Source organism: Phocoena sinus, chromosome 15 (assembly GCF_008692025.1).
Source record: "Phocoena sinus isolate mPhoSin1 chromosome 15, mPhoSin1.pri, whole genome shotgun sequence".
NCBI lineage: Eukaryota > Metazoa > Chordata > Mammalia > Artiodactyla > Phocoenidae > Phocoena > Phocoena sinus.
This window is the reverse complement of record NC_045777.1, coordinates 12,599,814-12,626,231: the sequence shown is the minus strand read 5'-3', so window position 1 is coordinate 12,626,231 and position 26,418 is coordinate 12,599,814. Positions and strand designations below refer to the sequence as shown.

Sequence of the window (26,418 nt, the reverse complement as noted above, 5' to 3'; positions counted from 1 at the left end):
CTGATACCCAGTATGGGAAACTGGTTTTGGCAACTCAGAAATCAGGCTGTTTTCTAACTGCCCACTGCAGTCTCCCCAACTGCTGTCAGAGTCGGTTTGCTCTGTGCCCACGGGCCGGCTAGAAGCAGCAAATCCATTTGCCCAATGGTGCCAGAGACCCTCTCTGGGGCCCACTCGGGGTCCTGGGAAACCAGCTTCTTTGCAATCAAGAGCTGTGCAGCCCAGGACAGAAGCACACACCCGTTAACAGAAATCACAGCCTGGACGCTTGCGTGCCACAGGCAGATAGGTGATGACCACAGCACAGCGACCCAGCGAGGTAGCACCCCTGCTGCCCTGGGGCTAGGGGATGAAGAGCCCCTTGGAGCCCCAGTATCCTTGCAAACAGGGAGAGTGCGAGTCCCTGGTAGATAAGACTCCATCAGTGGCCCATGGGCCAGCTCAGAGCACAGAGCAACTCGACAGTTCCTTCGAGACCATGTGCTTCCTGTCTCCTCCACCTCACTCATGTCCACTCACCAGCCCTTCCAGGCTCCAAAGGGAGATTTTGGCTGCTTGTACAGTAAGTCTCCTACATACGAATCTTCAAGTTGCGAACTTTCAAAGATGCGAACATGTGTTTGCATGTCCAATCACATAACTTAGTTTTCGTGTCTGGCGTTATCTGTAAAAGTTGGGTACCGGGCTTCCCTGGTGGCGCAGTGGTTAGGAATCTGCCTGCCAATGCAGGGGACACGGGTTCAAGCCCTGGTCTGGGAAGATCCCACATACCGCGGAGCAACTAAGCCCGTGCGCCACAACTACTGAGCCTGTGCTCTAGAGCCCGTGAGCCACAACTGCTGAGCCTGCGTGCCACAACTACTGAGCCTGCGCTCTAGAGCCCGTGCTCCGCAACAAGAGAAGCCACCGCAATGAGAAGCCCGCACACCGCAAGGAAGAGTAGCCCCCATTCTCTGCAACTAGAGAAAGCCCGCACGCAGCAATGAAGACCCAACGCAGCCAAAAATAAATAAATTAAAAAAAAAAAAAAGTTGGGTACCTAGGCTAACTTTGTTGGACTCGTGAACAAACTGGACTTACAAACACACTCTTGGAATGGAACTCGTTCGTATGTACTGTATATGAACCTAGTACCTGGCCCAGCTGTAGGGCCCAAGAGCCTGGAGGTCACACAGACCTAGACCAATGTCAGGGGATGGCAGAGAAGAAGCACACCCAGCCTGGGAAGCTGCCTCCCTGGTCTTGGCCAAGGACCACCCAGCAAACTGCATCTGAAATGCCAAGGACACTACAGGGGGAGGCCCCTTCCACCCCAGGCCTGCTAAGAAGCCCAGCTGACACTCGGTTTCCCCAGAATCCTTGAACCCAGGTCAGGGGTGGTGCTAAGGATCAGATACACAGGGAAGAGGCTGAGCACCAAGGTGCCCGCCAGTCAGGGCTGGAGTCCTCTTTCAGACGGTGCAGAACTGAAGTGGTGACATTCAGAGAAGATGACAAAAGCTAACACAGGCACAGGGCTCACCACCCACCAACTCCAGTTCTAAGGATCTTACAAAACTCCGTTAATCCTCACAACTCTCATTTTACAGAGGAGGAAGCTGAGACACAGGGCAGTGAAGTGACTTGTTCAAGGTCATAGAGATGGTCAGTGAGTGAGCTGGGACCTGAACCCAGACAGGTGGTCCCACCATCCTATCCACTCACCTCTACTACCCTGTGCCGCCTCCTAGAAGGTAACCTGAAGGTGTTTTTATGCAGCTGTTGGTCTAGAGCAGGGGTCTTCGACGGGGCGAGAGCACAAGGCATCCCAGGGAGGGTGGGAAGAACATACAAGAACTTCTGTTTATGGTCCTTGTTTTTAACGGTCTTATGTCTCCTCACCCCTATTTCCTTCTGTCCCTCGTGGGTGAGTGCAGTTGATGGCCTCTTAAAGCAGGGCTTCCAGAGCCAGCAAGAGTGGTGTGTTCTATTTCTTTCTTATTAAGAACATGCACTTCTTTTTATGACAGTGAGCTTCTCACGAAAGTCTGCGGGGCCCAACGTCCGGAGTGTCCCTCTGCAGGAGGGTCAGCCCACACTGGTATGAGCCCTAGGCAAAGTTGCATGATGTTTTCTCATCTAAAAAAAATGAAGAAAGAAGTCCTGCTTTGCTGCCACGGCTCCTCCTGACGTTTATTGACGTTTACTCTGATCCAATAAAGAAAGCACCGTTCTGAGCGCTTTGCATGTATCCACTCCCTGAATCCTCAAGTGACCCGTGGGGCATCCTGCCATTAGCCAGACTGTACAGATGAGGAAACTGAGGCAAAGGTACCCCACCAAGCAGAAGGGGTGGGCTCATACACTCACATCCACAGTATGGCAACATACTCCCATTTACTTGTGCTCGGTAAAATGGATTTATGGATTAACTTATCCGGTTTTAACTAAACCAGTCCCACAACTAAAAAGGACAATTGGCTTACAGAGGATCAGGCCAAAAAAAAAAAAAAAAAACAACCCAGAGATTGGAGATCAAACTAATGATGCAAGCCCAAGCGCACAGCAAGAAAGTGGCCAAGAAAAGACTCCCCCTCCTCCAGAAATAAGTCCCTTGTCAGCCATATTCCAAGAGAGATGACAGCCCTCTAATCAGATTGGCAAGAGGTCAAACAAAAAGATTAGAAAGCGGGCTTCCCTGGTGGCGCAGTGGTTGGGAGTCCGCCTGCCGATGCAGGGGACGCGGGTTCGTGCCCTGGCCTGGCCTAAGGTTCTAACTACTGAGGGCATGAAGCTATTACAAGCAGCTTCACTGTTAAACATTATTTTTTCTAGCTAGAATGTATTATTTCCCCAAGTCATCTTGAGGATTAAACTTAAAAACCTTTCTACTATACAGAAAACCATTTCACATTTTCCAAAGAACATTCATGTTCTACCCTTCGCTTGACCCTCACAATGACGCCAGGAGATAACTTCAGAGATTTCTGAAATTAGACAAGTAGGGGAAAATGAGGCCAGGAGAGTAGGACAAGCTTGCATAAGGCAGGATAATCTGTAAGTTAAAAGGCTGGGGGCTTCCCTGGTGGCACAGTGGTTAAGAATCCGCCTACCAATGCAGGGGACACAGGTTCGAGCCCTGGTCCGGGAAGATCTCACATGCCACGGAGCAACTAAGCCTGTGCGCCACAACTACTGAGCCTGTGCTCTAGAGCCTGCAAGCTACAACTACTGAGCCCATGTGCCACAAGTACTGAAGCCTGCGTGCCTCAAGTCTGTGCTCCACAACAACAGAAGCCACTGAAATGAGAAGCCCGTGCACCGCAACAAAGAGTAGCCCCTGCTCGCCGCAACTAGAGAAAGCCCACGTGCAGCAATGAAGACCCAATGCAGACAAAAATAAATTAATTAATTAAATAAATTTAAAAAAAGAAAAAGGCTGGGCACCAAAGCCAGGACCCTGCACGTCAGTTTTCTCTCTGTAAAATAGGGATAACAACTGCCCTCTCTTCCAGCGTTGAAAATGTGTAATAGGTGCTCAGTAAATTGTCAGCAATTCTTATTCTACGTCACTTCATTTCCTACTTTACCCAGCGACAGAGATCAAAACAAGGGCCACTCTCAAACTACAGATAGTTCAGGGTCAACAAGGACCCCAAAGACCCTTAGTTCCTATTTCCCTAGGCCCTTACCAAGAGGCATCTGGAAATCACTTCTGCTCTGGCTGCCAAATCGCTTGCTTAATACTCTCTCCACAGGGGCTCACGTGAGAAATTTCCCTTCTAGCTGGATGCCAGGAAACTCTCTGTCACCCAGAAGAACTGCTCAGCTTGTTCCTTTTTTGACAATGAACGTTGAGTAACTTCGGTGTCCTGCTCTTTTTACCTTGGCTGCCAGGAAGCTCAAAGCCCAAACAGGCAGATGTTTAAATGTGTCCACTCTATGTGCTCTTTAGGTCAGCATATTTGCTGAAAGTGACCAAGTTGACACACTTCTGGCCAATGAGTTGGAAGGGTCTTCTGGGAAAGGTTTTCCTCCACTAGGGAGGAGAGCTCCCCCTCACTGCCCTGGCCGAGCCCCTGTCTCCTCCTGCTTTGGAACACATGATGCCTGGAGCTGCTGCCATCATGGAACCATAGAGGGGAAGGCTGAGAGGATCACAAGAAACCAAATCAGAGCTCTGACATCATGAAGGTGAAATGTGATTCCTTAGAGGACACATCCTGACACAATTTTCAGGTGCAGGAACAGAAACCAAGCTATGCATTTTAAGCAGAAAGAAATGAGGGCCTTATCCAATCCTTGGAGGGGTTAGAAGAGCCTAGAATCACAGCTGCCAGAAAAACCAAGAACACTGTAGAACTGGCCCTCCAGGGAAGCCAGTTCTCCTCCAGGAGAATCAGACCACCACCTGCCCGAGCTGATATTCTAGGGAAATGCTGCCCAAGCTGCTTCCAGGCCCTCAGAAGCTGTTGCCTCAACTCTCAGCTACAAAGCCACCCCATCCTGCTAGATACACACCACCAACAACACAATGGATGCCCTTCCTCTTGACACTCAGAAGCTGGAAACCGGGCCCTCTGCAAATGCTATCACAGAAAGTCAAACACAACCACGGCTGTGCTTTGCTGCACCAACAGCACAAGGGTGGCCTCCGTCCCACTCCTGCTTTCCAAATCTCGAGCAGCTGGATCTGATCTTGGCCAATCATATGCCAAACCTGAGCTACAAAGGAGTCTGAGAAATGCAACTCTTTGTTCTCCAGCCAGGCGGGAAGGCCAGGTAGAGGAGAGTGGGTACATGCCAAACACTAATCCACAACACCCACCTCCTCCAGAGCACAGGTCCCTCCCCTCTGCAGCCATACCCTCAACCTCGCAGCTATACAGTCGCATTTAGGACTCCCCAACACAGGGAGATGAAGTGGAAATCCCAAATGCAGCCAGTGCCAGCACACCCAAAGGGTCTAAGGCAGATGATTCAGAGAATTATCTGCGTCCAAGAGTCGTTCCTCTTTAGTCTTCATCTCCCATTCCAGCTGTACTTACTCGGATATTGACTTTTTTATTGATTCAGATTTTCCCATTTCATTCTACAGATTTTTTTAGGACAGCTCTAATAATTTAAGGAAGACACAACAGAAGATCTCAAGAATCCCATCCCTTAATAATCATCGTCATAGTAATATCCATACCTATCACTTATTGAGTACCGACTATATGCAGGTATAGATAAGGAAACCGAAGTTCAGAGAAGTTAAGACATTTGCCTACAGTCACCCAGTAAGGGAGTGTCAAAGCCAGAATTCTATCCTGGAGTGAACCCTTAAAAGTTACCCTTGACCTTGGCATCAAAAGCTCAAGGGACACCAGGCAGACAGGCAACATGTGAAGGAGAGTGACTGGGGAGTGGTGGGGATGGAGGAAAACTAGAGGCTCCAGAGGCTGTTGCCATGGAAAATGGGGGCTCAGTGTTACCAATTTTTTAAGAGAAACTTTAAATCTAGACTTTTATGTGGACCTAATTGAAAAATAATTAAACTTTTTTTGTTTTTTGGCAAACACCATGGAGGCCAAACAAAATATGCTACAGGCCAAATCGGGGGCCCAGACCACAGTCTGAACCCAAGTTGTGCACCCCCCAGGCCCGTTCCCAGCCCAGAAGGTTCCTCCTGCCCCAGACACACCTCCCAGCCTTCGATGTGCGACTGCAGCTGCTCCAGGGCCTCCAGCTTCTCCATCTGCCTCTTGGTCTCGTTGATGTTGGAACAGACGGTCTTCATGGCCTGCAGGGCGCTCTGGACCGCGGGGTGGTCGGGGTGCTTGCCGGGGGTCCTCTTGGCGAGTTCCTAGGGTAGAGGAGAGGGCAGGAATGAGGGACATCAACCCAGAGGGCACCAAACAGCCTCCAGGACACCCGGGCCTGAACCAAGTCCCAGCTCTACTCTGGACAAAAGGTGTGATCTGGAGCTGGAGAACATCACTCATTCATTCATTCATTCATTCATTTAATAAATGTCCCCTGAGCAGCTCCTCCACAACAGGCAGTGTTCTGGAGTCTGTGGACAAATTTGTTAATAAAACAGAAAAATTCCTCATCTGGTGGCTATTACATTCTAATAAAGGAGGTGGGCCAAAATTAAGAAAAATCAGTGACAAATATTACAAAGACACATCAGAATGAGGGGCTAGAAGGTCTTGGGAAAGGAGGTGTTCTTTCAAATAGGGAGGTCAAGGAAGCCCCTCTGAGGGGGTGACATCTGAACAGAGAGTCTGGAGAAAGCAAGGGAGAGAGTCCTGCAAAAATCTGGGGGAAGGGCATGCCTGGTAACAGGAACAGCAAACGCAAAGGGGCATGGTGGGAGTGTATGGGGCCTGTAAGGGAAACAGCCAGGAGGCAGTGTGGCTGGAGGAGAGTAAATGCGAGAGAGGAGAAAGAAAGAGACAGAGACAGAGACCAGTTGGCCAGAGAGGTGGCCATAGACACTGCCTCTCCCTAGTCCCCAGTTTTTCTCATCTGTAAAATGGGTACAAAGAACCCCTTGCCTTCACAGGGACGTGGAGGAAACATGTAAAGAGAACAAAGACGCCAGTCGGGGGCTTAATCTGCAAGCCCCTCCCCCACTGTTTCTCACTCTCATCTCGCACCTCACCACCGGCACAGGCTGGGACACTCTAAAGGTCAGGCTGGTCTTAATCAAAGGGTTTCAGCCCCATAGTAAATGTGATGAGAAAGGAACTGAGATGGCAGAGACCAGCTGGGTCTCAAGATATCAGGGAAGATTTTCAGGCTGCGTCACTCAACCGACGCGCCGGCAGAGATAAGTTTCTCTAATCATCTGGCCCTGACATGCCCGGGTGTTCCAGTATCTCTCCATCTCTCTGCTCCCTCAAAAAATCACAGATATGACACTCCAGTGGGCTGGTTCCCAGTACAGTCCCACATGGGTTCCAGGGCTAGCTCCGCCCCTGGGCGGCTGGGTGACCTCGGGCCAGATGCCCTCCATGCCAAGCCTCAGGTTCATCGACTGAAAACCAGTGATGTGGGGGAGGATGGTGACGATGAGCCTTTACTCTGTGCCTGGGAGGTAGGTTCTGTTATTATCCATTTAACAGAGGAGGAGATGCAGGCTCAGCGGGATGGTCCAAAGGCTCCAAGAAGTAGGAGGAGGAATGTGGATTTGAACCCGGCCATCTGGTTCCGCTCATGGTCATGGTGAGGGGTAAATCAGACACTGCAGGACAAGCAGCTCTGGGGGAAAGTACAGCCTCAGTGCGCACTCAGTCTACGCTGACCATCATCAGTCCTTCCGAAGGATGATACACGTTAGCAGGGCCCGCAGGCCGCAACGGGCCAGGCAGGTGTTCTGAGAACGTCCTGCGGAGCACCAGCTCCAAAAATAGGTCTTCTCTAATCACTTCACTTCTTCTCTGCCTTAACGTGAACAGCCTCTTTTCTGCAGAGAGGATCCTAATGGCCCAAGGACCAGATGTTCTGTAACATCAGGACCCTGTGGGTTTGCTGAGCACCTGCCTTGGGCCCAGGGACAGACCAGAAAGGAAGCAAGGGGTGGGGAAGGACGGAGCCCTCTCTCTGGAGGCAACTGAGCTGGGAAAGGTGCTCCCAGGGAAGGGGGAGGGAGGGATGGAGGGAGGAAGGAAGGGAGGAAGTGGGGGGTGGGCACAAATAACAGCCCCAAGTGGTGAAAGCGCTCGTGATAAATCAGAGAAGGGGAAGGACAGTGTGGCCGGAAAGCCTTCAAGGAGGAAGTAAGACAGAGGCAGGCCGGTCACTGAGGGTTGAGCTTTTTGTACAAAGGGGACGTATTTCCATTCACTCCTCACTCAACAAACACAGACTGAGCAACAGGTATGTGCCAGAGCACCGGGGTCTGGACAGAGACTGAGACGGCCCTCAGGGAGCTCACAGTCAAGAGAACAGTCCAGAAGTTGAGTATTACCACTAACAGTAATGATGTTAGCATTTAGTGAGTGCTTACACTTTTTGAGCTCACTCAATCCTCACATCAACCCTATGAGGTAGTTATTATTATCCTCACTTGACAGATTTGAGAACTGAGGCACAGAGAGGTCAGGTCATCTGCCTGAGGTCAACGGAGCAGACTTGAGCCTGGCTCTGAGGTTAGTGCTCTGAACGTCTATACTATTTATAACCTTTCAGATAGTTAAATAGGAATACTTTCCTCTCTGGTAAATATAATTTATATTATTGATTAAGTGCTAGGTGAAACATCAGGCAAGTGAAGGGACAGAGGGTGAGGGAGGTGCACTGGTCCGAGAAGGTCTCTCTGAGGAGAAGGGCCTCAGGGTGGAGACCTGAATGAAGTAAGGGCACAGGCTATACAAACATCTGTGGGAACAGCACTCCAGGCAAGAGAAGAGCACAAGCAAAGGCCCTGAGGCAGTGAGAAACAGCAAGGAGGCCAGGGAAGCCGCAGCAGAGGGAGCAAGGAGAAGGATGGGTGCTGAGGTTGGATGCACACACCAGACACAGATCAGGTAAGGCCTGGGTGTGGTCTCTGGGTTTCATCCCAAGAGCCATGGGGAGGTGATGGGGGGTTATAAGCTGAGGCCTAACACCATCCAATTTATTTAGCCTTTAAAAAACCCCTCTAGGGGCTTCCCTGGTGGCGCAGTGGTTGGGAGTCCGCCTGCCGATGCAGGGGACACGGGTTCGTGCCCCGGTCCAGGAGGATCCCACATACCACGGAGCAGCTGGGCCCATGAGCCATGGCCGCTGGGCCTGCGCATTCGGAGCCTGTGCTCTGAGGCGGGAGAGGCCACAGGGGTGAGAGGCCCGCGTACCGGAAAAAAAAAAAAAAAAAAAATCTCTGACTGCCAAGTGGAAGATGCACTGGAGGGAACATAAAGTGAACGTAAAAGCAGGAAGACTGGCTAGTGGCTACTGCAATGGTCCAGGCAAGAGATGCTCAAGGCTGGAACCAGGAAGCTCTGTGCCCCATTCATCCATCCAGTGAGGCCTCCTGTGTACCTGGCCTCAGGCTGGGCCCTCTGTTGAGGACACAGATGACACAGACACTGCCCCAACTCTCCTGGAGCTTACGGCCTGCTTGTAGACATGTCCACAGACAAAACTACGATAGAAGCCTGTGACCTATGATGCGGAATTCAGTTGAACTCCCCAAAGCACCCCCAGCCCCATGCTCCAATGTAAGTAATTTTGAGCATCTGAACTTCTGTCAAGCCAGTCAAGGCACAAAAGGGGAGTGCAGCCAGCCAGCTCCCTGTTTCCTCCGAGTGAGCAATGACAGAGGCTCAACCCGCCAAAGCAGATCCAGCAACCTCTCCTTCTAAAAGCAGGGGGTCAAATGAAAGCCTGCAGACCAAGTCCAACCCACCACCTATTGCAATAAACGAAGCTTTACGCTCAGTCATTTCCCCGCTGTCCTCGCTTCTTTGTAGCCACAACATCAGAGTGGAATCGTCGCGACAGAGACCATACGGCCTGTGAAGCCTGTAATATTTACTATCTGGTCCTTTAAAGGAAAAGCTTGCTGATCCCTGGTCAAAAGCAACAGAACAGATGCTTAGCTGAGCACAAGGCCACCCGGAATAAAGGCAACATTCCCGTCCACCAGGACACAGGTTCTGATCACTGGGGTGTGTGCAGCTTCCGTTTTCCTTGCCTGTCTCCCCTTTCCCTGGGCTGGAACGTGGACACGGTGTGAACCTCTGAGAACCCAGGGGTGGAAGAACATAAACCCTGGACTGCCTTGTACAGAAATAAAATTACACGTTAAGTCACTGTTATTTCGGGTCTCCGTCACTGTAGCTAAAATATATCCTGATACATGTGACAGATGAGGAAGTTGAGGTGGACCCAGAGGCGAGGTCACTTGTCCAAGGTCGAAGATTGCTAAGGGGTGGAGCCAACATTCCAACCCATGCAGTTGAAGTCCAGAGCCCACGTTTTTAACCACTACTCCATGCTTCTCCAGCCTGTGTCCCTGGGATCCTACCTCCTCCCACCTCCCTCCACAAGTGCAAAGCCCTCAGCTCTCTTATTCTTGAGACTAAGAGCTTTAGGGCCTGTCACACCCTGGGAGGCACTGCCACCACATCCCAAACCCCTGGAAGTTGGAATTTCAGCAATCCTCTACTGATGGTTCCCTGAGGGGCTGCCAACACCCAGTAACTAGTAAAAATGAGAAAAAGGTTATTTCCCTCTTCCGTCTAGCTGCTCCCACCTCTCCTCCTGCCTGAGATCGCTGCTGGGCATGGAGAATTGAAACTGAGCAGGACCTTCTGGCTAGGTTCCTGGCTGGGCCAAAACTGAGGGGAAGGTATTGGCTTTGGTATCTTGGTTCACAAGGGAGTGTTGACTCCGCTGTGCCCAGCCACAAACTCAGGGCCCATTCCTGCCTCTGGGCCTTTGCACTTGCTGTGCCCTTTACTGGCACACTCTTTCTCCAAATCGTAAGAGGTGGTACAGTACTGGCATAAGGATAGGCATATAGGTCAATGGAAAAGAAGTCAGAGTCCTGAAAGAAATCCTTACATTCATAGTCAATAAATTTTTAACAAGGTGCTAAGACAATTAAATGGGGAAAGGACAGTCTTTTCAACAAATGCTGCTGGGAAAACTGGGTATCCACATGCAAAAAAATAAAATTGGACCCCTTCCTCACACTACACACAAAAATTAACTCGAAGTGGATCATAGGGACTTCCCTGGTGGCGTAGTGGTTAAGAATCCACCTGCCAATGCAGGGGACACAGGTTCGATCCCTGGTCTGGGAAGATCCCACATGCCATGGAGCAACTAAGCCCGTGTGCCACAACTACTGAGCCTGCGTGCCACAACTCCTGATGCCCACACGCCTAGAGTCCGTGTTCCGCAACAAGAGAAGCCACCACAATGAGAAGCCCGTGCACCACGATGAAAAGTAGCCCCCGCTCGCCACAGCTAGAGAAAGCCCGTGCGCAGCAACGGAGACCCAACACAGACAAAAATAAATATTAAATGTAAGAGCTGAAACTATAAAACTGTTAGAAGAAAACAAAGGTGTAGATCTTTTTGACCTTGGGTTAGGCAAAGCATTACTAGATATGACACCAAATATATAGGCAACTAAAAATAAATTAGATAAACTGGACTTCAGCGAAACTTAAAACATTGTGCTTCAAAGACTATAAAGAAAGTGAAAAGACAATCTACAGAATATGTAAATTATATATATGACAAGGGACTTGCATCCAGTATATACAAAGAACTCTCACAACTTAACAAAAAGACAGCTCAGGGCTTCCCTGGTGGTACAGTGGTTAAGAATGCACCTGCCAATGCAGGGGACACAGGTTTGATCCCTGGTCCAGGAAGATCCCACATGCCACGGAGCAACTAAGCCTGTGCGCCGCAACTACTGAGCCTGCACTCTAGAGCCCGCGAGCCACAACTACTGAGCCCACGTGCTGCAACTACTGAGCCCACGCACCTAGAGCCCGTGCTCCACAACAAGAGAAGCCAGCGCAACGAGAAGCCCGCGTACCATAACAAAGGGTAGCCCTCTCTCGCCGCAACTAAAAGGAAGTCCACACACAGCAACGAGGACCCAACGCAGCCAAAAATTTAATTAATTAATTGATTGATTGATTAAAAAAAAAGACAACTCAATTAAAAAATAAGCAAAGGATTTAAACAGACATTTCTCCAAAGACGATACACAAATGGCCAATAAGCTCATGAAAAGATGCTCAATATCACTAGTCATTACAGAAATGCAAAACAAAACCACAATGAGACACCACTTCACACCCCCCAAAATGGCTATAATCAAAAAGACAAACAATAACAAGTGTTCTTGAGGATGGAGAGAAACTGGAATGCTCACACAGTGCAGGAGAAAATATAAAATGGTGCGGCAGCTTTGGAAAAGAGTTCGGCAATTCCCTAATGACAGCCAGATTTAGCCACACCCGAAACCATCTAGCCACTTACTTTTCAGTTACATGGGCTCTTTTTTTTTTTTTTTTTTTTTAAGCCTGTTTGAGCTAGTTTTTCCATTCCTTGTATTTCAGAGTCTCTACTGCTTCACAATCCCAGAGAGACTGCAAGGACCTCGGAATCCCAAAGGTGTCCCCAGTCAGCCCCAGACAAGCATAAAATATGGGTATCTTCAAAATTAATGGAAGCTTGAGCTGCACTACAAAAGCCTCACATGCAAAAGGAGGGAGGTGAGGAGGCTCCTGCCCAGTTCAGAACTTAACACGATGTCTTAATAAGTTACAACAGAGTCAAGTTCAAAAGAGACAGACTATGGTGTTGAAAGCCCTGGAATCCGCATCCAAGGTGGAACAGCTACATGAACTTACAGGGCTTGACCCTGAGAACAGTATTTCTGGAAGGAACCCAAAAGCTGCTTGTTAAGAATCTTGGGAGAACCACAAAACTAAGAAGAAACCCTCTGGACCTGCAAGACCTCAGAGGGTCCAAGTGGACCAAGTGTGCACATCTGTGAAATGGGATCACAATCAGATCCTAAGGTTGTTGTGTGGATCGAATGGAATGATGAATGTAAAAGTGTTGGTAATCAGTAAGGACACAATATTTACCATCATCATAATTATTTCCATACTAATCATAGCTGTTACATTTACTATTATTTCTAGTAATAATAACAGTAAAAGTTGTAGTCATAGTAGTAATCATGATAGCTAGCACTTGAGCACTTACTAAGTGTACCAAGCACTGTTCCAAACTTCAGTCTCTTAAGTCATTTCATCCTCAAATCATCCCAAAGAGGTAGGTACTGTTTTTATCTTCACTCTACAGGTGAGGAGACTGAGGCACAAAGAAGCAAGGCCTCTTGCCCAAGGCCACAGAGCCAGAAAGCAGGGCCTGGTAGACACCTCACCACATCCACAGGCCCCTCCAGAAACAGTACCGGTAGGGCGTGAACACCCCCACAAGTAGGCTTTAGAACAAACACGAAATGTTTGAACAGGGGCAGGCCCTGGGTATTCCTTAAAAACACTGAGGGCAGAGAAGGGAGGGGGAGTGCGGGGGTCACCCAGCGAATCAGCAGCGGAAGCCCCTCTAGAGCCAGGCTGGGTAACCTTTCCCCAACATCCGTCCTGCCAGCCCCGTGTGGTTTTGCAAGCAGGGCTCGAGGTGAGGGCTTCCTGGAAGAGAGGATGTCAGAGCACAGGAACCCACCACTTCCGCTCCCCTCCCATCACATTTACCAAAAGGGTGCCCGCTGGTGTCCGCTCTGTGCGGCCCCATCGTGTCCCCGGAGGTGTGGGCACTGGGCCTCAAACTCCAGGCCAAACCGGGCATCAAGGAAACGTAGCTGCAGCCAACTCCCCCTTTCTTGCTCTGCTTTGCTTGAGATTCAGAAAAGGACCAGGAGAAAAACACAGGGCCCAGAGGCAGAGGAAGACAGGTGTGCAGAGGACACGAGACAGGGAGGCGATGGGACCCCAGTTTTCCCCTGTCCTCTCTCCCGTCCTGGAGTCCAAGAGAGGCCACTCCCGGCCAGCTCCCAGGGCGTGTTCGAGGGCCTTCCATCTCCCAGCCGTAGCTACCAGCTCAAGGAGAGCATAGTGGGGAACTCCGTGGCAGTCCAGTGGTTAGGACTCCATGCTTTCTGCTACGGTTGCAGGTTTGATCCCTGTGGGATCCGAGCTGACCCAACGAGCCCTGGGACATTCGGGAAAAACACACTCTCTTCTCCCTTGGCAGCCGTGCTCATCAGACACAGGCCTGAGGTTGCTGGAGGCCCACGTTGCCACCATGAGAAGGGAGCCTCCCAGGAATAAAGCTGACACAGAGGAAATCTGAGCCAGCAGATGGGAAGAGCCTGATTCTCGCTGGCATCATTTGAGCTCCTGGATGCAGCCATAAGGAGACGGATCCATAAAACCACAGAGTGAAAACACAGCTGGATTTGTCACTGGAAGAAGTGACAATACCCATTACTTGCTGTGACTTGGGGCTCCTGGAGGCTCAAAAGGAGACATGTGGTTAGAAAGTCATGTTGTCTTCTCTACAAAGAGAAAAAGGCAGCCTTGAGGATGGGAACGTCACCAGTGGGGGCTGGATCCCATGGAGCACACCCACTTTCTGGGGACACCTCATCCAGCTCCAGGAGGGGCTGATCCTGCACCAGCTGTGGGTCTGTCCACAGACCTCTGCCCAAGGCACCACCATCAAAGCTCAGGAAGCCAAGCTCTGATCTCATTATCAAGACTTCCCAGTATTTCAGTTCTGGGTCCCTGCATGCCCTGTCTAGGGTGACAGCAAGATGCAAATGAAGAGGCACTAGCAAGACCCACCACCACTTGAAAGAAGAAGAAAAAGAAAAAAGAAAAGAAAAGAAAAAAAAAACAAGAAACGAAAAACATCTGTAAGTCCATGAAAACCCAGAACTGAAAAGCTGCCTGGCACGGTAAAGAAAACCTCCATGCGTGCCAATTATATGAAATATATTTCATGACAATATATTTCCGATTTTAACAATTCCAGCCCCTGCTGCAGGTTGAAAACTGTAGCCCCTTGGATTAGGAATTAACGGGGGAAAGGAAATAATGCTCATGGGTCTTAAAAACTCCTTCCTTCCACTTGGAGAGATGGCGGGAGACAGCAGGAAGAGGGCTCAGTTCTGGGAGTTCACGTTCTGGCTTTGATGAGGACATGCCATGTGACCTTGGGCAAGTCTCATCCCCTTTCCGAGCCTTGGTCTCCTGGCTACACAGTGCACGACTGGATCAGAGCCTGGGTCACAATCCAGACGCTGCGGGCCAAATGCTATTGCCAGGCTCTCTCAGCAAAGCAGAAGTTCTAGCCACCTTTGGTCTGTGTTTCCACCGGACAACAGCAATTGGCTGACCTGACTGGTGGCCAACCCCATAGACGGGACCTGTGTGCTGTATAGTCTGTCACAATCCCCATCCCAACCCACTGGGTTACATCCAATCTACTCACTCACTTCTTTCACCTGCCCTGCAGGCACCTGTGTTTGACACCCTGGGTTGGTATCTACTGACATTCAGTGGTGGGGCTCCAACATGCAGTGACTCTATATCCAACTTCCAAAGGAGGTCCTAGCACACCTTACTGCAAAAGTCTACATCCTGCACTCCCAATTCCAGGTTCTAGAGAGGAGAGGGTAAAATTGGGAGAGATAATGATGGTGGTAGTGGTAGTTTTAAATTCCAATTTAGTAGAAGAAAAAAAAGAAAGGAAGGAAGGAAGGGGGTGAGGGAAGGAGAAAGGAAGGAAGAAAACAAGAGTAACTAAACCAAAAAAACTAAAACTATCCAAAATAAAGCAAGAAAGGTGGAAAAAAAGAAGCATTAAAAAAGAGGACAAATTTAAATATTTTATAAAGGTGGTAGAAACAAGATCAAATATATCAATAAATATAAGTAGACTAAATAAACTCTCCTGTTCAAAGATAGAGACTGACAGGACAGATTTTAAAACTTTAACTTCATACTGCTTACTAAAGAAGTATCTAAAATCTAAGGATACAATACAGATGGCCAACAAACACATGAAAAGATGCTCAACGTCACTAATTATTAGAGAAATGCAAATAAAATTATAATGCGGTATCACCTCACACCGGTCAGAATGGCCATCATCAAAAACTCTACAAACAATAAATGCCGGAGACGGTATGGAGAAAAGGGAACCCTCTTACGCTGTTGGTGGGAAGGTATCAATAAATTGATACAGCCACTAAGGAGAACAGTATGGAGGTTCGTTAAAAAACTAAAGACAGAACTACCAGAACTACTGTATGACCCAGCAATCCCACTCCTCGGCACGCACCTGGAGAAAAACATAATTCAAAACGATACATGCGGGCTTCCCTGGTGGCGCAGTGGTTTAGAGTCCGCCTGCCGATGCAGGGGACACGGGTTTGTGCCCCGGTCCAGGAAGATCCCACATGCCGCGGAGCGGCTAGGCCCGTGAGCCATGGCCGCTAAGCCTGTGAGTCTGGAGCCTGTGCTCCGCAACGGGAGAGGCCACAACAGTGAGAGGCCCGCGTACCGCAAAAAAAAAAAAAAAAAAAAGATACATGCACCCCAATGTTCACTGCAGCACTATTTACAATAGCCAGGACATGGAAGCAACCTAAGTGTGCATCAACAGAATGAATAAAGAAGATGTGGTACATATACACAATGGAATATTACTCAGCCATAACAAGGAACGAAATTGCAATTTGCAGAGACGTGGATGGACCTCAAGACTGTCGTACAGAGTGAAGTAAGTGAGAAAGAGAAAAACAAATATCGTACAATATCGCTTATATGTGGAATCTAGAAAAATGACAGAGATGAACTTATCTGCAAAGCAGAAATAGAGACACAGACGTAGAGAACAGATATACGGGTATGGGGATGGGGGTGGCAGTGGGGAAGGAGGGGTGGGATGAATTGGGAGATTGGGATTGACATATATACACTACTATGTATAAAATAACTAACTAATGAGAACCTACTGTAGAGCACAGGGAACTCTACTCAGTGCTCTGTGGCAACCTAAATGGGAAGGAAATCCAAAAAAGAGGGGATATATGTACGCATAGAGCTGATTCACTCTGCTGTACAGCACACACTAACACAACATTGTAAAGCAACTATACTCCAATAAAAATAATTAAAAAAAAAATCTCAGGGTACAGAATTGTTAATAGTAAGAGGATGAAATAAGATATATCATGAAAAGACTAATCAAAAGAAACCTATGGTAGCTTATTAATATTGAACAAAACGGACTTTGAGACAATAAAAATAGCTCATACTTACTAGGCACTTATAAGCCCTTTATAGGTATTATTTCATTTAATCTTCACAATAACCAATGATAAGGCACTATTTGACAGAAGAGCAAACTGAGGCACAGAGAGTTTGTCATTTCTCAAAGAGGTAATACTAATAAGAGGAGGAGTTGGGATCAATAAAAATAAAAATCACTACATTATTAGAGTAGCTAACATTTACCAAGCATGACCGACTATACCTAGTAAAATGCAAAGTGCTCTCATGGGTTTTCTCAGGCATTGTCTCATTGATCTTTGCAGCAAGCCTGGGAGGTAGTGACTTTACAGATAGGGTAATGGGGGCACAGAGAGGTTCAGCAACTTGCCCTCAGTCACACAGCTAAGAAGAGGTGGAGCTGGATTTTCAAACTTAGACTCTTAACCATCACGCAGAGCATGGCAGAAAGCAGAATGCAGGCAGGACTCCGAGGAAGAGTGGTCTGGGAGGCTTTGGAGCTTGGCTTTGAAACGGAGAGGAGAGAGCGGGTCCCCCACCCTGAGGGAGTCGAGCAGCCCGAGGCTATTGCTGCTCACCACACGGAAAGAGCCTGAATTGGGGCTGGTGCAGTCAGAGGTGCTGAAGCAGCTGTGGGCAAGGTGTCAGCGCTCAGCCCAAAAGGCAAGATGCAGGGCAGGCACTGTGGTTGGGGGGGAAGACGAGAGCGGGGGCAAAGGGGGCCACAGAAAAGAGACGTGTGACTTCCTGTGCCTTCTCGGCAAGACAGCAACAATGCCAGATCCCCAGCAGGTTAGGAACTCACCTCGTAACATCAGGGTCAGAGAAGAATTCCAAAGAGATGACCCGAGGTAGCCAGAATGAAGAGAAAGAACTCCGGCAAATCAACACTAAAGACACCTATCCAACAGAACATGAGCAAATGACATGAAGAGGCGGTTCTCATAAAATGCCTCTGTCTCCACTGCCACCACCCTGGTCCAGTCACCTCCTGCCTGGACCACTCGTTCGTATCAATGCCTCCCTGGTCTCCCCACCCCTCGTCTCCACCCTCATCACCCCACAGCCCCTTCTCCACAAACAGCCTGAGGGATCCCGTGAGAACTAAGATCCTGTCCCTCCTCTGCTCAAAACCTTCCCACGGTGCCCACCTCACTCAGAGCAGACAAAGACCCTACAAGGCCCCACATAATCCGGGCCCACCACCTCTCTAACCTCACTCCCCGACTCTCTCCCTCAGGTCCTCCCCTCTGGTCACACAGGCCTCCTCACTGTTCCTCAGATGAACTCCTGCCTCAGCGCCTTTGCACTGGCTCACCCCTCTGTCTGGAAGACTCTTCCCCCAGGTACCTGTATAGCCCCCTTGCTCACCTCCTTGAGGTCTTGGCACAGATGTCACTTTCTCCATCCATCACTCCTGGACCTTACTAACCCTGATTTTCTTTTTTCATAGTATTCATGCCATCTAAACAAGTATACACATTTCCTATTCATTCATTTGTTGTCTGTTTCTACCCCCCCCAGTAGAATGTCAGACCACAGAAGAAGGGGTCTGGGCAGTTTTTGTTCACTTTGTATCTCCAGCACCTACTATAATGCCTGACATACAATAGCTGCTCAATGGCTGGTGAATGAATGAACGGCTCCAAAAACCCTAGACAGTGCAGCACCCACTGTGGCTCCCCACCTGGAGATAATCAGGAAGACTGCAAGAGATCTGTTACGAAAGTACCAGTCTCACGGTGTGATTCACTGTGCTTGGTGTCATCTTCTCCCCTCTCCCACCACCCACCCCACGTAAAGTTTCCTCCTGTGCCACCTAAAACCCTTTGGTGAGCTGTGAGCGGTACACGTCCCACACCCTGGGAAACACACCACTCCCCAGTCATCCCCCTGCACCAAGAACTGATGCCGACACCTCCTTAGTGATGGACCACGGGCCATCCCCAGGGGCACCACACTCCTGACGGCCAAGGAGACAGAGGTAACAACCAAATGGCAAGGTCCTCACACTGTGTGTAGGTGACAGCTGCATCACCCACAGATAGACGTGGGAGGCACAGAAGACACTGGAGCCTATGCAGGGTCCCGAGGCTATACCCCGAGCAGAGATCCTGCAAAAGCATCCCTGACACAACCCCTCTGCAGCTGCTGTCCCAGAAGATGGCTCCCAGGACGTGCCCAGTTTGGGCCCAGAATGTTTGATCTGGCCATCTACGGAGATGAGGGCGAGGCGGTAGGTGGGAGGGGAGACAGGTCTGGGGGAAGGGGAGAGCCAAGCATTTGCTTTGGGATATGGTGGGTAGAAGGTGCCTGTGAGACTTTCAAGCGGAGAAGTCAAGTGGGCAGGAGAACAAGACCAGGTTTAGGTGCGAGGTCCAGGCTGGAAGTCATCGGACAGAGATGGGGTCTAAAGCCATGGGGATGTCCACCTAGAAACTTCTACGTGGATGTTCACAGCAGCAGTATTCATAATCTCCAGAAAGTGGAAACAACCCAAGCGCCCATCAACTGATGAATGGATAAGCAAAACATGGTATACCCACACAATGGAAGATTATTCCGCCACAAAAAGGAATGAAGTGGTGATGTATACTACAACATGGATGAACCTTGAAAACACTGTGCTAAGTGAAAGAAGCCAGACACAAAAAGCTACGTATTATATGATTCCACTCATATGAAATGCCCAGAGTAGGCAAATTCACAGAGACAGAAAGTAGATGAGTGCTTGCCGGGGGCTGTAGGAAGGAGGGAAAAGGGAAGCGGCTGTTCGTGGATCCAGAGTTTCTCTCGGGGGTGATGCAAATGTTCTAAAATTATTGTGGTGATGGTCGCACAACTTTGGAATATACGATAAAAGGGGGGTGGGGCATGGAATGGATGAGGCCACCGCAGGTGCAAATCTGGATAGAAAAATGGCCCATGGACTGAGCCCACCTACACTTGGAGGCCTGGAAGGTGAGGAATCAGCAAAGGAGACTGAAAGCAAGGGGTCAGAGAGGCAGGAGACAAAGGGAACAGGGGACTGGAGGGGAAGCTGCCCCTTTAGACAGATGTGCCCCTCCTGTTTGCCCCCTGCCGGCCTCAACCCGCTTCCATTACATACCAGGCCCTTGTGGGTCCAGTCCGAGACTGAAGGTCCAAGGGACAGGCACTGGGTCTGTCTTGCTCACGACCGTGGCCCTGAGCCGTGCCAGCAGCTGGTGCGCGTGCCAGTAAGATCTGCACGTCACCAGGCGATGACTAAAAGGGTCCGTGACAGTGGGTCTCCCCTCGGGCACTTGCCATTTGAGCATCAGGGGCGTCACCCCAAACCCGAATCATTTTCTGGGAAACGGTGATGGAAAACTCAGCAAAGCCTGCAAATGCCAACTGGCTACCCCAGACCTGGGCTGAAGGCTGGAATAGAACGTTATGGCTATTCTTAGGCAATGTTTCAAGGTCAGCTTTTGGGGGCTATTCCCAAAGAGACTTTCATTTTCTCCTCGTCCCCCTTCCCACCCAGGCTCCTCGACCCTGTTCGCCTACTCAGTTCAAAGTTCAGCTCAGACAATGGGGCTCAGAGGGTCACAGGGACATCTGCGAGGGCGTCAGAATCGGTGGGGGTGTGGGCAGGACTGAGGGTTCGGGCTCAGCTGCCCCAGGCTCATAGGATCATCTTTGAAAATCCACTGGAAAATGTGACAGAAAAATGGAACTCAGGAGGGGTACGTAGAGTTCCCCTCAATCCCAGCTGTTTTCTGATGCAAACATTCCAGCTGCGGGTGCCAAAGGCCAGGACACTCTGAGCAATTCTGTCGGGTGGGGAGTGTGGCACGTCCCCACAGGAATCTCAGGCCCTGCTGGCAGGTGCCCCAGTGCTCTCTAAGCCCCAGAAAAACACAGCTGGAGATGGAGGAAACGGGACGTGTAAACAGCCCTTTGGTTTGGAGGAAAACCCACAGCTCTGCTTCCTCATTGTTTCCTGTGGGCAGTTATTCCTCCATCAATTGCACGCGGGGTTCTCTCTCTCTCTCTCTCTCTCTCTCTCTCTCTCTCTCTCTCTCTCTCTCTCCTCTCCTGGGAAGCCAGAGTCCAGGAATCTCACCAGGCCAGACTGTGGCCCCTGGGGCTGAGCAGGCCTCAGAAACACCTGGACTTCACATCGAGAGCTTAGAGTCCACCAGGACATACGGGTCCAGCCCCACTGGTTGTTACAATACATTACGGAAACTGCCACTCCAAGCGGCCACTGGGATGCCAGACTTTCCCAAGATCCAGAAACCAAAGTGTTTGTACCTAGGGAACCTTGGCTGGGGTCTGGGGCTGTAGCTGGTGATTCTTCCAATGGGTCAGATATTCAAGGTTTTGAAGCCCAGGAAAGAAGGAGCAAACTGGCCACCAAGCCACAAAACACAAGGCCACCAACCTTCCCAGACCCCCACCTAGAGAACTGAGAAAGTCAGCATCCCCGACACCCCGGCACTTCGGCGGCTTAACTCTCCAAAGTGCTTCTCAACAGGCAGTGTAGCCTGATGGTTAGGGCGCAGAACTCTAGAATCAGACTCTGCCCAGGTTCCAATCATGGTTCCTCCCGCTTACCTAACGTGAGACCTTAAACGGGCCACTTCCCTTGTCTGTGCCTCTGTGTCTCATCTCTAATGTGGGGCTGATCACAGTGCCTACTTCACTGAGTTGCTGTAAGAGTTAAGCAAATAAATCTTTAATCATCATATCAACCCTATCAGTACTATTAATACAAACGCTGTATTACAGGCAGGGAAACTGAGGCCCAGGGAAGTGACTTTCCCAAGGTTAAGCAGCCAGTAAATGGCAGAGCTAGAATTCAGACCCAGACAGCCTGTGACTGCAAAGCCTGCCTCCAATCCAGGGGTCAGCAAATTCTTTCTGTAAATGGCCAGACTGTAAATATTTTAGGCTTTGCTGGCCACAGCCGGTCTCTGTCACATATTCTTCTTTGCTTGTTTTGGGGGCTTTTTTAACAACCCTTAAAAAAATGTATAAACACCATTCTTAGCTCACGGATTGTACAAAAACAGCCCATGGGCTGGATTTGGCTCACAGGCCACAGTTTGGCCAACCCCTGCCCTAAACCACTGCAGAATACTACCTCTTAAACGCCGGCAGCTGATTCAAGTATGGAAAACACACCAAACGAATCAAGTGAAGCACATCTGCGGGTCCACTGCAGTCCACAGGTTACCAATTTACAAGTTCCACCTGGAGCTTCTTCAGCACCAAGATGAAGAGCTGAGCTACTTACGGCATTTCCAACACCTGTCTGGGGATCAAAGCAGCTGCAAGAACAACTACAGATGGTTCTTTCAGCTCCCTGGGAGGCATCAACAGCAGCAGGCCAGAGGAGGTGCAGGGAGAGCTGGGTCCCACCACCCACGGATACCCATGTTAAAGGCCTGTGTTCACAGGCAGAGCTGATGGCCCCCACGAGGGTCTTGCCAAACACCGTCTCCAGCAGAAAGGCAAGTTCAAGAATCCCCAGTACCTTTCCCCTCCCCTCTCCCTTTCAGCTCATGGAGCAAAGATGCGTGTGGCCCCAGTGCGCAGGTGCATGAATGAGGCACCACCAGCCAAACTAATCCACCAGCAGGGATCCCAGGAAACAGCTGTCAGACAGAAAGCCTTCAGGATGGAGCCAGGGCAGGCTCACGCCAACGGCCACCATCTCCAAGGGCGGAAAAGCCTGGGCTGAAAGCAGTGGATGGCGGCAGAGCCATGCACCCAGCTGGAGATCTGCCTGGAAGCTGACTCGGAAGTTGAGGATCGAGACTTCTTGGGCCCTCCCGCAGGCAGCACATCTTCCCCTGGTCTGCCTGACCAAGACCAAGACCAAGTCAAATGTGGCTGGGCGGGGAGGGAGACATCAGGTATGGCGATGGCCCTGGTTTGTCCCCCCGCATCTGCACCCGCACCCCTCTTCCACCAAGAGCCCAGATTTGGGCGAGGAGGCCCCTCTCTCTCCATCACTGGACTTTTGGCCTGTGGGATCCAGTGACTGGTGGGAGCGCATGACACAAGTCTGTGCCAATCAGAGCTGGCTTGCTCAGGGTTGATTGGTTCAGGGGTGGAGCACCCGACTGTGGTCTCAGCCAATCAGAACACGACACTGCCCTGCTCACTGTCATTGGACCGTATCTCAGCCAATCAAAGCACAACACTACCCAGTTCACAGTGACTGGATCAGGGGTAGAGCGCAAGTCCAAGCATATGAGAGGAGGGCAAACAGCACAAGCAAAGGCTTCCTGTAATTGGTTCAAATTGAAGCACATGACTCAGGCCCAAAGCATTCCTAATATTGCACTCTCCTGGCCACAGATGACCAAAGCCTGAGTGACTCTCAGGGCTTTTGTCAGAGCTACTGGAAGAGAGGCTCACTCTTTCCCATTGTCTTTGAACTTGTGAGAGTGCAAAGCCACAGTAACTACAGCCATCTGCTACCATGCTGAAAATAAGAGCTGAAAGGTGGGAAGCGGAATTGAACCAGGGAGAAAGAGGCAGGGTCCTGGCCTGGATGCAGCCTGGCCCAAAACCGATGCTGCCCCTAAACTTCTCAGCTACCTGAACTAACAAGTTTTATGTTTTTTTGATTAAGCCAGGCAAAGCTGAATCTTCTGTCGCTTCAAAATAGGGGAAAGGAACAGGGGGAACGTCTCACCTTGAGGAGGAGGGGGTACTTGCAGATCCTCTGAATAGGAGATAACAGGTAGCCCTCCAGAGGGATGTCCGTGGTCTTCCGGCCTCCCAGGAGCATGCAGCTCTGAAAAGGGACAGGAGACCTTCGTTAGAACTCACCAAGGACAGCAAAGGAATTTGGCCACCCTCAAATAATCATGGGAAGCACTCTCAAAATGCAGCTACAGACAATCACTTTGGAAGCAGCTTAACAATACCTAGGGGAGGAAGAACTGTGTATATTCTACAACCCAGCCCAAAGCCTGTATCAGAGGCTGGCAAACTATTGCCCGTGGGCCAAATCCTGCCTACTCCCTGTTTTGGCAACTAAATTTTTACTGGAACACAGCCATACCCATTTGTTTACATAACGTCCACGGCTGCGTCTGAGGGCTGAGTAGTTGTAACAAAGACCTTATAGTTGCAAAACCTAAAATATTTACTATCTGGCCTTTTACAGAAAAGTCTGCCAACCCTCATTCTACAGAAACACACACATGCACAGGACACAGGAACACGGACACTCAAAACTGTCTTGCTTGAAACAGCAAAAAGTGGAAAGCAACCTAAATATCCATCAACTGGAGAATGAAAAACGTTTGCAGCACATTTCCACACCACGCAGTGGTGAAAACGGGAGAACTAAAGCTATGTATAGCCATGTGGGTGAACCTTGAAAACACGCTCTTGAGCACAAAAGGAAAACAAAAGGATACATATGGTATGAACCCATTTACATAAAGCTTTTAATGACACACAAAACAAAACTAGGCATTGTTTATGGAGAACCTATCCGTAGTGAAGTCGAAAGTCATGCATGGGAAAGAAGGGTACCGAGTTACATGTCTGTGGTCTCCCACCACGCCCCTCACAGTCCTGGGTCCCTAGGGCTCACTGTGTGCCCAATGTATGAATGAATGAAGGAACAGACTAATGAATGGATGAATGGACTAGTGAATGGATGAACAAGCTGCCAGCAATGAAGGGGTCTCAGCCTTCCGCCTCAACACCGTGCTAGCAGAATGGAAATGGAACGGGACTCTTGGGAAAGTGGATTCCCATCCGATCATTTATTCATTCATTCATCCTCCAAATACACACTGTATGCTTACTATGTGCTGGGCACAGTTCCAAGCACTGGGGAACTGCCCAAAAAAGCAGACGATTTCCCTGCTTATAGTCAAGGTAAAATAAGACCGTGTGCTTACCAGGCCTAAGGCTCTGTGCCTTGCGTTTCACCCATAGGTAAAGTTCATCCTCACAGCCCTAGAATAAGCAAGATCCCTATTCCAGATGCGCAAACTGGCGCTCAGAGGCCAGAAGCACTGGCCCAAGTCTCAGAGCTAAGTCCTCTGCCTCTCGGGGATCTTTGGGGACCCTCTCCTTAGAGAAATAGTCCCAGGGACCCTGGGTCCCTGCTCTAGCAGGAGCTGCATGGCTCCCAGCCCCACATCCAGCCCTGGCACAGACGGGGGATCAGGGCTGCAGCAGCTGGGATGTGCCAGGTCCCACACTGCTCACACTCAGGCCTTTGTCCTCCAAGCCAGCGCTCCCCACAAGCTGCCCTGATGATGTCAGCTCCAGGCAGAGAGAGGGAGCCTGGGAGTGGGGTGTGCTTTCCAGACGCCCCCAGGGCTTGGCTGGAGAAAGGCCTGTCTCTTTGTCCAGGATCAAGAAGTTTTCACAGGACTGTCACAGCCACCAATTCCTCTTCACCCCAAACACCCTAGATTTTCATTTAAAAAAACAAAAAAAAAGCAAGCACACACAGAGCTATTCACTATTCTAATATTATGCCCCAGGCACTATGGGAAGAACGTTGGAGAATCCTCTCTTTAAACCATCCTAATTTCACAGAATTGATTCAGGTGAGGTGTCATCCTCACCCTCTTCCCAACCTCCTAATGGCAGCCATGCCCCTGGGTCGTCCTTTCCATCCACACTCTTTCCCCGCTGACCTCATCCAGACCCATCACTTTCACCACTTTAACCATCCTTTACGCAGAAACTACTCAGCTTTCTATCTCCAGCCTGGCCCCTCCCTTCCCAAAACCCGAGACTCACATCTCTAATTCTAGGCCCAAATCCCCACCTAGACATCTAACAGGCATCCTTAAACCTCACACATCCCAAAGGGAATTTTTTTTTTCCTTTGGCCGCACCCCGCAGCTTGCGAAATCTTAGTTCCCCAACCAGGGATCGAACCCGGCCTCGGCAGTGAAAGCGCTGACTCCTAACCACAGGACCACCACGGAATTCCACAAAAGGGAATTTTTAAATTTACCTCTCCTACCTGCTCCTACCCAACCTTCACCATTTCAGGAAATTGTACCTCCATTCTTCCAGTTGTTTGGGCCCTAAGCCCTGAAGACATCTTTGATTCTTCCCATTCGTTAATACCCCAAAGCCAACCACATGGCACATCGTGTCAGCTGGACAATCGGACTCTGTGTAAATCCAACCACCTCTCCAAGCGCTACCGCCCCACCCTCACCACCGTCATCTCCCGCCTGGACCATTGCAGCAGCCCCAGAGTGGGTTGAATAGTGTCCCCACAAATGCCATGTCCACCCGGAAACTCAGAATGTGACCTTATTTGGAAATAAGGTCTTTACAGATATAATTAGTCCAATTAAGATGAGGTCATTCTCATTCTGGATTAGGGTGGGTCTGAAATCAACAGGCTCCGTGTCCTTCTAAGAGGAGGACAGGACACAGGGAAGGCAGCTGTGTGAAGAGGGAGGCGGAGACTGGAGTTCTGGTTCCACAAGGCAAGAAACGCGTGAGGCCACCCGAAGCTGGACGAGGAAAGGCAGGACCCTTCCCGGGAGCCTTCGGAGGAAGCAGAACCCTGCTGACACCTTGATCTCAGACGTCGGGCCTCAGAGCTGTGAGAGAATAAATTTTGTTTTAAGCCACCCAGTTTGTGGTCACTGTCACAGCAGCCCTGGGAAACTCACACAAGCCTCCACCC

At 49.9% G+C, this 26,418-nt stretch overlaps 1 protein-coding gene across 8 annotated transcripts in view; it reads right to left on the bottom strand.

The window, feature by feature from the left end:
- The window catches only part of PREX1 (phosphatidylinositol-3,4,5-trisphosphate dependent Rac exchange factor 1), a 197,533-nt gene that overhangs the window by 70,524 nt on the left and 100,591 nt on the right, over nucleotides 1-26,418 (bottom strand). For 6 of the 8 annotated variants that reach the window (XM_032604156.1, XM_032604157.1, XM_032604159.1 and 3 more), the window contains 2 exons: nucleotides 23,428-23,529; nucleotides 5,666-5,827 (listed from right to left, as the gene is read on the bottom strand). In XM_032604156.1, coding sequence (XP_032460047.1) covers nucleotides 5,666-5,827; nucleotides 23,428-23,529 — 264 coding nt within the window. Of the gene's footprint in view, nucleotides 1-1,704; nucleotides 1,856-1,881; nucleotides 2,059-5,665; nucleotides 5,828-23,427; nucleotides 23,530-26,418 lie in introns of those variants that run through there. The other 2 variants (XM_032604163.1, XM_032604161.1) reach the window with 2 other exon arrangements.